Source organism: Onychostoma macrolepis, chromosome 22, assembly GCF_012432095.1.
Source record: "Onychostoma macrolepis isolate SWU-2019 chromosome 22, ASM1243209v1, whole genome shotgun sequence".
Lineage (NCBI taxonomy): Eukaryota > Metazoa > Chordata > Actinopteri > Cypriniformes > Cyprinidae > Onychostoma > Onychostoma macrolepis.
Window position 1 is genome coordinate 13,765,829 of NC_081176.1, and position 14,077 is coordinate 13,779,905.

The 14,077-nt window shown below is 34.5% G+C and overlaps 1 protein-coding gene across 1 annotated transcript; it reads right to left on the reverse strand.

Annotated features, from left to right (window-relative positions):
• Positions 1 to 31: 31 nt before the first annotated feature.
• LOC131529918 (zinc finger protein 501-like) lies at positions 32 to 1,320 on the reverse strand. The gene has a single exon (XM_058759926.1). The coding sequence runs from the start codon at positions 1,255 to 1,257 to the stop codon at positions 556 to 558; it is 702 nt and encodes a 233-aa protein (XP_058615909.1). The 5' UTR covers positions 1,258 to 1,320; the 3' UTR covers positions 32 to 555.
• Positions 1,321 to 14,077: the final 12,757 nt, after the last annotated feature.

Below are 14,077 nucleotides of genomic sequence, written 5' to 3' on the forward strand. Positions count from 1 at the left end.
ATAATTAACAACAACAACAAAAGGCGTGAAACAAAGGAACAAAATTATACAAGATTAAAGTAAGTAGTAAGTTATTTTTATATACCGTATGTTATTCTATATGCCTATTAAAGACAAAACATAGGCATTGTGGGTTCTTTTTTTTTCTTTTTTTTTACATTAGGAATGACATTAATTACAATATTATACTCTTTTGATGAAGCCCCCAGAATTCTGAAAAGGAATAAAATGGTTGTCTATCAACTGATTATAGATACATGGGCCAGACTTTCACTTTCACTGCTTACTCTCATAACTTCTTTAAAATGCTTTAAAACCAATTTGGGGTTTTTATATGATACTGGATATGAAGATTAAAACAGTTAATGATGCAGACAGACAGCCATCTCTTTCAATCTCAGTCAGTGAGGTGAGGCATGTACAAGCTTTAATATCAAAAAGTATTCATAAAACTTAATTTGCATTTCAAAATTATTAACTACATGTTGTTGAATTATAAGACTAAGATTAGCGTAAGCATTGCACTTAAACGTGCTGGATCTGAAGATTAACTGCTTAATCTGATTTCAGACATTTGTCTTTTGTATGATTGAGTAGAGAATTTAACCAAGCAAAACTTTTCCCACACGGAGGGCAGTGATACGGCTTCTCTCCAGTGTGGACTTTCATGTGACCCTTAAGATGTCCTTTTCGGGCAAAACTCTTCCCACACTGGTCACATGGATACGGCTTCTCTCCAGTATGAACCCTCTCGTGTGTTTTCAGATGTTCTGACTGACTGAAACTCTTGTCGCAGCGTGAACACTTGTAAGGTTTTTCTCCAGTGTGAGTTCTCTGGTGCCGTCTCAGTTGAGCACTATCAAAAAAGACATTCCCACAATCAAAGCACATATGATTCTTCACACCGCTGTGTCTTCTCTGGTGCTTTTTTAATGCTGCCAGCTCACTAAAACTCTTTCCACACAAAGAACAAATGTGAGGCTTCTCCTGTGTATGAACTTTCAGGTGGTTCTTCAGGGCATCTGACCTAAAAAAATCTTTACCGCACTGTTCACAGTTATAAGGTCTTTTTCCAGAATGATAACGCAGATGTAATTTAAAGGTGTCTGCCTTACTGAAACTCTTCCCACACTGATCACATGTGTATGGCTTCTCTCCAGTGTGGATTTTCATGTGTTCTTTAAGTCCGGATTTTTGTGTGAAACTCTTCCCGCATTGATCACATGTGTGCAGCTTCTCTCCAGTGTGGATTTTCATGTGAACTTTAAGACTTTGTTTGTATGCAAAACTCTTTCCACATTGTGTGCAGGTTAAAGATGTTTTGGCTCTTCTTTTCAATAAATTACTTTCAGCCTGTGAGGAACTCAAAGATTTTTCTCCAGTTTTAACAACATGATGTTTCTCCTCCGCTTCACTCAGTTCTTCACTCTCTTCAGTCTCTTCCATTAGGTCTAAAATGAAAGTAAGAAAGGTTTAATTTTCAGTAAATCATACAAAAAAGTGGGAAGAACATAAAAGTAAACCCTAACGTAACAGCAGAAGACGTCAATTGCTAAACGACAATTATTTTGATGCATTCATATTAGAGATTGGCCGTTACTTGGATTTACCGATATTTTTATTTCCAATATTTAAGCACTTTTTCCATTCAGTTTCATTCAGCTGCTTGTTCTATATAAGGTCACAGGGATGCTAGAGCCTATCGCAGAATCTCAGGCGGCTAGTGCGGTTAGTTTCAAGTAAACACTCAAAATGCATTATTTGAGTAACACTTTATAATTAACGAACACTTTAATACATTAACTAACATTAACTAATGGAACCTTAATGAATGGGGGGTTGGGCCTCTGGCGCCGGGCCTGAAAAATCTTCTTTACTGTTCTACTGAAGAAAAAAGTAACCCACATCTCAGGTGGCCTGAGGTTGAGTAAATTAACAGCAAATTTTCATTTTTTGGTTTAACTATCCCTTTAAATTCCAATATGCTAGTATTAATCAATTCTAGGTAAAACTTTAAAAAACAAATAAGCACCCTGAACTAAAGATAATGTCTAAATGGTCAGAACCCCTTTGGGGATTGGTCAAACATGAAGAGTTTAAAACTTGATGAAACAAACAAATCATGAGTCTTGGTTTGTCTAATCTACCAGCAAGAAGAAGAAGAAATGGTTACTATTTTGTAGCTGATTTGAAGCAATCTGTATTGTGTAAAGCACTAATTAAAGGTGACTTGAGTTTCAAGCTCAATTTGTTATCTAGTTCATGGAAAGTGTCCCATATATTATGTGCTACTGTTTTACAGCTCTCATAATTTTTCAACCAAAACATGAATTCACCATTACCACTGATGAATTGGCCTATAAGTTTTATAACCTTAATGTTCTTTAGCATCATTAATGAACAATCAAGAATAAACACCAACCTATTTGTTCTTCAGTATGTTCATGTTCCATTCTGCAGGGTTCTGGATCACTCTTGTTCTCACTGTTCATGAACTGTCTTCACTTGTAGACTAATGGGAATATCCCAGCATTTATAGGTGAATACCTGTAGGAGGAGCTTTACTGAAGGTAAATTGCTGTGTGATAGGAGCAGATCTGCCAAAATCAGATAAAACTGATTCAGTTTTTGAACTTATGCTTTAATCAATGAAATGAGCTTTCAGTGGCAGTTTACAGGTGATCTGAAGACATCAGCATAACAAATGAGCTGAAAGGAAACTACTGAGATGAAATAAAGAGGCTTAGCAGCTGTTAATAGAGAAACAAGCCTTACATGATTATCACCAGATATCTCGTTTGTAGTAGAACCTGTTTATTTGTGTTACATTTTCTTATATCAAACTTAATTCTTATTTATAATACAGATTCACATTTACCTTTGATGACGGATTTAAAAGGTACCGTGTAGTTATTTGGCAGTAAACACTTCAAATATATAATAACAACATAAAATAACCAAAGCGCACGAAGCACAGCTAATACTCTTCTCACTTCAGAAAAGTTGCTGCCGATTGTCGATTGAAGACATCTTATTTTCTTTTTTATGGGCGGTAGGCAAACCAACTTAAATGGTGCATTCTACGGGATTCGAGTGTGGATCGGAAAATGGTTGGAAAGTTGGGAAACAGAAGACATTTTAAGGACATTTGTAATTGACCATAACTAACATTGCTTTTTCTTGCAGGATTAACACTTACATTAACATTTACTGCTATAAAACGCTATAAAATCTTTTCCCAAAATTTTTTGTCATCTTTTAGGGTAGAGTGGGGGAAAACGCCCCATGCATGGGGTAAAAAGCCCCCCTACTGTTTTTCCCAAAATAACCACAAGATAAAGTCAAGATAATTTTTTTTTTTTGTAATGCACTACGTTGACAAGAGTGATGTAGAAGTTTTCACCATGAAGCTTACACTGGTGATGTACCGGAAAGAAAATGGATTTCACAGTAATTATATAATTTTCAGCAGTAAGAATTTTCCCCAGGGCGTAGTATTACGTATTACTGTAGCCTAGTTATTCTGTTCTGAACATTAAATCCTTTGTTTTTCCATCAAATTAATTCTAGTTGGTTGAATAAAAAGATTTGGATTTTATATTTAAAAATTACCTCAAGTTAGCATCAGGTAGCTAGTTAGCTAGCCAGTTAGCATCAGCTAACAAAACATTTCAAATAGGCTATTATAATTTTGTCATTCATAATTATTGATTATATTATTTTTAATTTTTAGCTGAAACTGCCTGTACTCTGATTTTGCTGTAAATGTATTGCTTTGTCAGACTGGGGGGCATTTCACCCCCATAGGTGGTTAGTACAAATTACATTTTTGATAAAAATCTAATAACATGAAAACTCTGGACATTTTTCATACTTTGTTTATAATTTATAGCTAAATTTCTCGCTAAAACTATGATAACTTTTCTGAACATATTTAACTTTTGTTTCACAGACATAAAATTACGGTTGTGTTTTCCCCCACTCTACCCTACACTCCCTCAAGTCGTTCCAAAGTTATGACTTAAATGTAAAAGTGAAACAACACACTTATTCTGACCTGTTCTTATGATTATATAAGAGAGTATGTTTTATTATATTTAAAATTATTCTTGCTGACAAATGGGTAAAACCGAGTGGTTTGAAGGATATGTTGCAAAAATTGGTAAAATATTTTGGGGCTGCACTGTGATCCTTAAATAATCTTGTTTAATTCCATTTTATGATTCTTGTTTTAAATATGCCTGACATTATCTTTTTTTTTTTTTTGGTATATAAACTACTGTTACACTGAATTACATTTTAGTATCTTCTTCAGTAAATAATGTCCAGAATGTATGATAGTATTTTTTCAGGTAAAAAAAATTAAAGACATTCTAATTCAGGAGGAAAAACAATAACAAAGGATGTAAAAAAATTAAAGCTTTATTTTATATTTTCATGACTGAAAAACAAGTATATAGAGTAACATGGAGAATATCAAAAATACCATATTATAATAATCCAAATAAAATAAGAGAATACAAGATAATAAACATACAGATTTGTAAGCAGCAAATAATTGCAAATTGTGCATTGTCTGCATGTCTATGTAAAGCATCTGTTGGATACTCTCAATTACCACATATAATACCTTTGAATAAAGCATATAAATTTCAGAAAAATAAGAGAATATTCCTTTAATGTGCACAAATCCAAGAAGTATAAAAGACTTAAAAAACAAGCTGCATATTTTCAAACTCTAATCAAATGTAAAATAATAAATAAAAAATAATAATTGAGCTCAACTTCATTTAACTTAAATTTAGCTGAGTTTTTGTTCCCTTGCATTCAGTTGGTATAGTTTGTCTCTCAGTCTGTTGACACCAGTGAAATGAGCTTTAATTGGCAGTTTACAGGTGATCTGAAGACATCAGCATAATGAATGAAGTGAAAACAGAAACTACTATAAGTGGACCATCAAGGAATCAAAGGGTATTTATATTTGAATATGCATGAATTTCAACAGAATGAATGTTTGAATCGCCCAGCTATCAATTGAACGGGCCATAAACTAAATTTAACTCAGGAAACAACACTCTCAATGGGAAAAAAACTAAAATAAAAGAAAGAGGAGTTCCTTCTGCTGTCTCTACTCTCCAGACGTCTCTAGTTAGCTTAGATTGCTGGTGCCGCATTGACAAGATTTCTGATTTGCAGATGTGATTTAAGACCATTTACAGCTGGGAAAATCTTCTCACATTGCGCAGCTTCCCTTGATTTTCTGATTTTCTGTTGGTACAGGCACGTATTGCAGCGTTTTTATAATGCTGCAGTTTTGCGGCCGTTCAGAATTCAAATATCCAGTGAGTGTCGCTAAAGATTAATGCTCTATCATGTTGGAAATATCCTCTTCACCAAACTCAAACCTAAACCTACCCGATAGTGTTAACAAATGCAAAAGTAACATAAAAACGTATTCGCTGATGCAGCCATGCTGTTTTAACTTCCTTATGCGGATTTGAGCTGTTTTGTTGAACCGTAGTTTCATCACCTAAGTGCAACACCGTATCACGTGAGCTACCGAGTAAAATTACTGAATTAGAAACTCATACATATGAGGCTGTATATGACGACAACGTTCAAAAGTATCAGTTTTCAAATCATGCAGGATGTTAAAATTGTTTTGAATTCATAACATTCTGCAAGTAATTGTGTGAAAATTAGCCTTTAGTCTTTTTAATCAAAACTGTACCTGCAGGCTAAATCATACTTCTTGTGAAAACCAATAAAAGTTGTGGAGTTTTACTGCCTCTAGTGTTCATTTAAACTGGAAACTGCAGTGAATCAAACATATAGGTAAGTTTTTTTTTTTCTTCAGTTTTGTAGAAATGAATGTAGAGGCACGTATTTCCAGTGTTTGCGTATGGCCTCCTTTTTGTGTAAATCTCTTCCTGTGTTGATCACATGTGTGTGGTTTGTCTCCAGTGTGGATCATCTCATGTGTTTTTAGATGTTCTGACCAACTGAATCTCTTGTCACATTGTGAACAGCTGTAAGGTTTTTCTGCACTGAGGATTATCTGGTGCTGTTTCAGTTTAACAGCTGCAATAAAGGTCTTTCCACATTCAAAACACATATAATCTTTCACACAGCTGTCTTTTCTGGTGTGATTTAAAAGCACTCAGCCGTGGAAAACTCTTTTCATACAAAGAACACATGTAAGGCTTATCCTGTGTATGAACTTTCAGGTGGCTTTTCAGGGAGTCTGGATAAGAAAACTTTTTAGCACACTGATCACAGTTATATGGCTTTTCTCCAGAATGAGAATGTAGATGTAATTTAAAAGTTGCTTTTTGTCTGAAACTCTTCCCACATTGAGCACATGTGTGTAGCTTCTCTCCATCGTGAACACTCATGTGACACTTAAGACTTTGATTGCATGAGAAACTCTTTCCACACTGATGGCAGGTGAATGATACTTTGGCTCTTTTCAGTAAAAATGACTTTCTCCATCTTTTACATGTTGATGTCTCTCCCCTGCAGGACCAGGACCAGGAGATCTGCCAAAATCAAAAATAAATCAGAAATAAAATTGATGTTAAGCATTTATGTTTTAAATTTTTATGTGTCCATCTATGAAAATGTAAGCTTTTTTAAAAATGTTCTTTATTCTTTTATTTTCAGAAATAAACAAAAATATGAATAAATACAAATCTAATAAAAGAGTAAACAAATTCAGAAATAAATGTAAACATTTCTAAGCAACTTACAGTTTTCACATGAAACATACTCATGCTGATTTTTTTTTTTTTTTTTTCAAAATGTTTAATCTATTTTTCCCATAAGCCATTTGTAAATTGTATGTGTCTGGCTTCAGGTCTCATCCGCGTCCAGCTATTTTTAGCTGTACAAAACAGCTCGTTTTGCTGCTTGATATGGCAAATTGGTGTCTTACCATATTATTTTAATGTATTATCTTAACTATGAACACACTGGTTGGTAGCGCAAACAGTTTTACCGTTTACTGCACATTGTTATTCTACTCATTATTTCCTAATGAACCCGGAAGTCTCGCCCATAGGTATACTTCAGTGTTAAAGAAAATGGTGGATACGTTTACACTCAACATAAAACACTCATTAACTCATTCCTCACCAGTGTTTTAAAAAGCTGCAGCATTTTTTATTATTTTCATAAATCTTTCATAGCCCCAAAAAAAATATTGTGTTGTATAAATATCCGAACAGACAATAACAAAATAATTAATGAATTCTTTTTTTGCAGGTAATTTTTTATTTAGAAAGCAACATTTTGAGCAAAAGGCTGAGAAAACTGAGACACGTGAAATTATACTATCACTTGTTTCTGCCTCTTTTCGCTTGTGTTTTGAGATTCTGTAACTCTTTCAGAAGACGATAGCATCCCCACCGTATAAAAACATGGATTGCCGAAAATGGCAGGGAAGCCTTGTGTCATAAATGACAGAAAAACTCTGTCAATGGTGGGAAAATAGTTAAAAAGCCCTATGAAAATGGAGGACCCTTATGTAAAAAAATACAACAGGTTTTTGATATAGCTATATGTTTAAATTCATGTTAGTGTATCATCATTTTACAAAGATTTGACAAAAGTAAGCTTTCTTTGTGAAAATAACTATTTGTCTTTCTAAAAAACTTTAGTGAAGGATTTTATGAATGCTCTGACTGATAGGCTACTGATCAGTATCAGCATACATAGCTTTTGATGACTCGAATAGTGGTGTCTTTTATTTGCAGATCTCTGATCGTGCTAAAAGTGGTACCTCACAAATACGACATGCTTGTGTAACTCACAGCGGCAGTGTATCAGTCTGCACTGTAATACAAGAAGATAAGTTTTAATTCCTGCTTTATTAATTAACTTCTGAACAATTCACAATAACTGTAAGAGCTACTCAGTCTGTCTAGGCTTCAAACGAATACAAGAGCATATTTTTTCTTCCTATCTCATATCATGTCCCTTTAGGAGCTCCATGGAATCAGAACACAATAAAAGGTGAAAGGTTGATACAATCAATAATGACAATCAATGATAATTTATACCATAAATCAAAATGATATAGAAGAGAAAAATTTGGAGGAAACTCAATATTTGAGTTAATCTCATAGCCTCAAGTCTTATACTTGAAACTGTTGGTTTTGAAGGTGAACTTTATTCACTTTGACAACTTTGGATGTTTCTTTGCCTTGTCGCTTGTGGCTGGTTAAGACTCGAAGATTTTATGGAGTAGAGATTTTATTGCTCGACATATTGTGTCCAGTTTGATGAGGACGCAGCATTGCACTTGAAGTGCAGGACCTCAACATAAACTACTTAATGTGATTTCAGACATACGTTTTTTGTATGACGGAGTAGAGAACATGATTGAGTGAAACTTTTCCCACATGAAAAACAGTAATACGGCTTCTCTCCAGTGTGTGTCCTTTCATGTCTTTTCCAAGATCCAAACTGATTGAATCTCTTGTCACAGTGTGAACACTTGTAAGGTTTTTCTCCAGTGTGAATTCTCTGGTGCTGTTTCAGTCCAGCATCTGAAATAAAGGTCTTCCCGCAATCAGAGCACATATGATCCTTCACACCGCTGTGATTTTTCTGATGTATTTTTAAAACATTTAGCCATGAAAAACTCTTTCCGCACAAAGAACACATGTGAGGTTTCTCCTTTGTATGAACTTTCAAGTGTCTCTTTAGGGATTGTGCCCCAGAACAGCTTTTTCCACACTGATCACAGTTGATGATCACAAATGGTTTTACTACAGAATGAGAATTCAGATGTGTTTTAAAATTGCTTAGATCTGCAAAACTCTTCCAACACTGATCACAAGTATATGGCTTCTCTCCCGTGTGGATCCTCATGTGTATAGTAAGTTTTCCTTTCTGTGTGAAACTCTTCCCGCACTGATCACATGTGTGCGGCTTCACTCCACTGTGACTTCTCAAATTAACTTTTAAAACTTTTTTGTAGGCAAAACTCTTCCCGCACTGAACACATTTAAAAGGCTTCTCTCCGGTGTGGACTTTCATGTGTTCCTTAAGGTTTCCTTTTTATGAGAAACTCTTCCCGCACTGATCACATGTGTGCGGTTTCTCTGCACTATGAACTCTCAGGTGAAGTTTAAGACTTAGGTTGTTTAGGAAACTCTTTCCACACTGAGGACAAATAGACTTTTTTTGCTTTTTGGCTGTTCTTCTCTGTAAGAAATTGCTTTCAGTCTGTGAGCGACTCAAATGACCAGTTTTGGCGTGATGTTTCTGCTCCGCTTCACTCAGATCTTCGCTCTCCTCGCTCTCTTCCATCAGATCTAAATTGAAAATAAAGGTTTAATTTTAAATCATAAATTCAAAGACAGAAATGTAAAGGAAATGACATTTGCTATAGAAAATTATGATTGTTTTGAAGATTTCTTTTATAAATTAATATAATATAATATAATATAATATAATATAATATAATGTCTCTGGAACTTTAATTGGATATATTTATATTCTAATTATTGTTTTTAAAACATTATAATCACAAAGCCCATGTTTTGCAGTAAGAACTATTAAATGTTTAATTAACTACACAATTGTCTAATATAATATTGACATTATAACTATTTAATAATACCATAACTTAAAAAAAACTGCGATGGCAAACGTGAACATGGTTTGTGTAAGATTAGCAATACATTATTAGCTGTTTGATAACATTGATGACCAACAGCTGTTGACCTTTGACCTTAGGGATTAACTTTATGACCTTTTAATGATCGCAGCTGTGTTATGATATGTGTTATGACATGTGTTTGAAATATATCATCTTTATGTATCCTCATCCATGAAATAAGAGAGTGGTTACATTGTTTGTTAATGCGCAGCTGTTTGTAATATAGCTTGCCGGACCTCCGGTTCGTAACGCGACATCTGTTTAAATTGGATTGATGGGACAGCAGGTGCTCTTATGTGGTGTCACGCCGTCCCATAGGTTTCGGTCAGCCTGCATGGATGTGAGAAAGAGATGTTGATTTAAGGACTGTAAGGATCCACCCGCTAGTCCAAACAACGGAATCCAGCGGCCTGGTCGAAGGTTTAATGCGTGTTCGGTTTTTTACTTGCGCCTCTGAGTTTATCTAGATTTAGTTTCAATTTTAGTCTAGCTCTGTGCTTGATCTGACTCCAATTTCAAGTGATCATTAAACTTAGACAATATTTATAATTAAACTGATCACAGATATCAATTGTACATTAACTTAGATATTTGATTATTCTGAAAATCATATACTTTCAATTCTTCGTTCATTAGCGACCTAGTGTCGCTTAGCAATTCACCGGCCAACTGCGAACGCACGGCACAAACTCTCCAGTTGATCTTACTCAGAGGATACAGGGTGACTATAATAACTTTAAATAGGCTGCACCCTGCTAGCACATAATAAAAACTGTATTTTTTTCTATAATCATGAAAAGTAACATGTTAAGTCAGTGACAGACAGAAATCAGAAGATCCCTAATGACGAGCCCCCGCTTCATTCATTGGTACTTGATCTGTCCTGGACGCAGATTTGTGGAAACACTAGACTACAACTCTAATCTACTGGAAAAAATGATTTCTGAAGAGATCAGAATAAGTCAAATATAAAAAAATTTTATTGGTCAGGTAAAATTGTATCACGCCAATTATATAACAAATTCAAAAATATCAAATCATCTCAATACAGAACATCAAATTCTCAAAGATTAATCTAAGAGTAAATGATGCATACCAGACCTTAGAAAATACATAGTATGGAGTGTAGAGACACACCACACTATGGGCTCATTCTGGCTACAGAACCGCCCTGACTGATTTGCAACTTTCCCTTAAATACTACCAGAACAAAAGGCCCATAAACATTTATTCTCTGCCCCAAAACAGATTAGATCTGTGTATGGGGGATGAGAAACCTCAGTAGGAGCTGTTCTCGTGCCCCAAATGGTCACACCTGTAGAGCAATGTTTATCAGGTTTTGAGAGGAGACCGCCCCCACAACAGAAGCACAGAGTTAACTTAAGTTTCCGATATTTCCCATAATATAAGTGACTGCTGTGAAATTGAGACCATTTTACCAATCACACAGAGACCTTTAAAATGATACCAAACATGAAAGGGAAAAACAACAAGTTCACAAGATACATGATATGTGGTATTTGCATATTCTTAATGAACTTTGAGTGAACCCTTTTGGGGAGAAAGAGGGAGACGCAGAGATGGCAGGGTGAAGAAGGGGTCATAAATGATCAAAGAAGATACGTTTGGTTAGGGTGGTGTTGTCTGTTCTCTTTGGAGATCTTTTGTTGTCTTTGGAGATCTCTTCTCCACGTTAGTTTCATGGCTTTATTGCATGACATCTGTGAGTTCCTGAGTTAATTTCATAAAGGAAATAATTTCACTTCCTACAGGACAATTTGAAAAATAAGTAAAAGAAAAACTATTTTAAGAGATAGTTCTTAAAATTCAAGGTGATTTATTGTTATGGACAGTGCGGTCATTGCATTTTAGATGTCTAAAATAAAATTACATCACTAAAGGGGGTCAATAAATGAGTAATAATACAATAAAATAACTCTCACACACACACACACTAACACACACACTCAGGCAGATATATCAGACTAGAGGAACCAGGGGTCGTCTCTCAATCTCTCTCTTACACACACACACACACACACACACACACACACACACACACACACACTCAGGCAGATATACCAGACTAGAGGAACAAGGGGTCCTCTCTCTCTCTCTCTCTCTCTCACACACACACACACACACACACACATTCTATTGGTTGTATTCTCAGCATTATAATGAAATAAAGAATTAAAAACTTAGCTTAAGGAATAAAATAAATATTGCAATAAAAAACTTTGAGTACAATGAAAATGACTTACATTTTCAGGGAGGTTGAGAAATGACGTCTTTACACATCGACAGCATATCCTCAAATAAAAGGCTTGCAGATAGTTGAAGCTAAATTAGAAATGATCTGAGTGCAGAGTACTTCCCCATCGTTCAGTGAAATGAGAGGCAAGGGAGGGGGGAGGTGGACCAGCCATCACACACACACACACACACATGCTCAGGCAAACTATACCAGACTATAGGAACCAAGAGTCAAATATGGAAAATATCGAGTAACGTTGGGGATAAAAAATATTTGAAAAATATCACCGGTCATCTGGCAGCTGCTTGGCTTACTCCTTGATTAATTATAGAGGTTCAAACACTTACACTAGTTTTAGGCATGTCAATTTTTCCAGGAGCGGGAAAAGAGATTGTCGTGTTAGGATTAGGGTTAGGATCAATTATAAATTCATAGATTATAAACACCAAATGGCAAAAAAAAATAATAATAATAAATATATATATATATATATATTAGTAGGCCAAAGGATAAGCATAAAGATGATATATCACAAACAGCTGCGCATTAACGAACAATGTAACCACTCTCTTATTCCATGGATGAGGATACATAAACATGATATATTACTAAAAAGCTGCTGTACATTAACGAACAATGTAACCACTCTCTTATTTCATGGATGAGGATACATAAACATGATATATTACAAACACAGTTATATTATATATACAAATGATCAGTTACTGGTTTAAACATTGTTGAGTTAATTATATTATCATATTCATTAAAATAGGAATATTTTCTAGTAATTAGAAGATTATAAAAAAACTCATAATATTTACCCTGAGCTCCTCATGTTCACAATGAATAAGAATGTTTGCTCCTTCCACTGATCAGTTTCAGGCTCCAGTTCATAAAAAGTGTTTGGTATATTATTTATATAATATTATTTCACAGCTTTAAGACTTTTCTAATTACAACCACTAAATCGAATTGAAAACTGTTTTAAGTTTTATAACCTCAATGTTCTTCAGCATCATAAATGTAGAATCAGCAATAAACACCAACCTCTTAGTTCTTCAGTATCTTCATGCTCCATTCTGCAGGGTTCTGGATCGCTCATGTTCTCAATGCTCTTTCATGAACGCTGTCTTCTTCACTTTCAGGCTGGTGGGAATATTCCAGCATTTATTAGGGAATTGTGGGAGGAGCTTCACTGGTGAATTGTTGTGGGAGGAGCTTCACAAAGGATTGCTGTGCATAAAGAAAAGCAGATCTGCCCAAATCCAAAATAAAGGAGTTACTGAATCAGTTACACACAGTTTAAGCATTTATGTTTTGTGTTTATCTATCAATTTATGAAAATGTAACATTTAGTTATTACTTATTTCTGTTTTGTTTGTGAATCATCTAAACATTTAATTCCATTTTTATCCTTTTACCAACTGTATGAACAAAAGAAAAGAGATATAGAAAAATATACATTCATATCACAATTAAAATAATCCAAATATAAAGTATGAATAAAAAAACATTCAGAAATAAATGCACAGATTTGTAAAGCAACAAATAGCACATACTCCAACTGAGTACAATGTTATGTAGCTGAGTTTTTGGTTTTTACATTTTTTTTCTTGTTTTTATATGAAACGTGGTTTATCACATACTATAAAGAAATAAATGCTTTTAAAATATTTTTATCTTGGTATGAAAAGTGGTGATCACATAGTTGGCCTCAATGTGACACCAATAAAATGAGCTTTAACTGGCTGTTTACAGGTGATCTAAACACATCAGCATAATGAACGAGGTGAAAACAGGGACTATTGACATGCAATACAGAGACATTTTAGCATGTTAATAGTGCCACTTCTAAACCAGCTCATCAGCAGAGACCTCACTTTATTACTCTCACTTTATAAGGGTTTGTGGAAGAATCAGATTATATGAATCAGGATATGCGCTATAAAACTATCTATAATAGCATTATTTCTCACAATCTGAGAAGAATAAAACATAACACATCAAATAAATAAATGACACTATCTCTAAATTAATTTTTTCTGCTTCCTTTCTGTTGGACACTGTTTCATTAACTGCTACACATAAACAACATTAGCAGCATATGTCCATATATGAATTGAAATTGTAACGAGGGAGGCGTCGTGACG

What these genes read in the sequence shown, in the direction of transcription:
- LOC131529918 (XM_058759926.1), bottom strand. Translation starts at nt 1,257, where the DNA reads ATGAAAATCCACACTGGAGAGAAGCTGCACACATGTGATCAATGCGGG.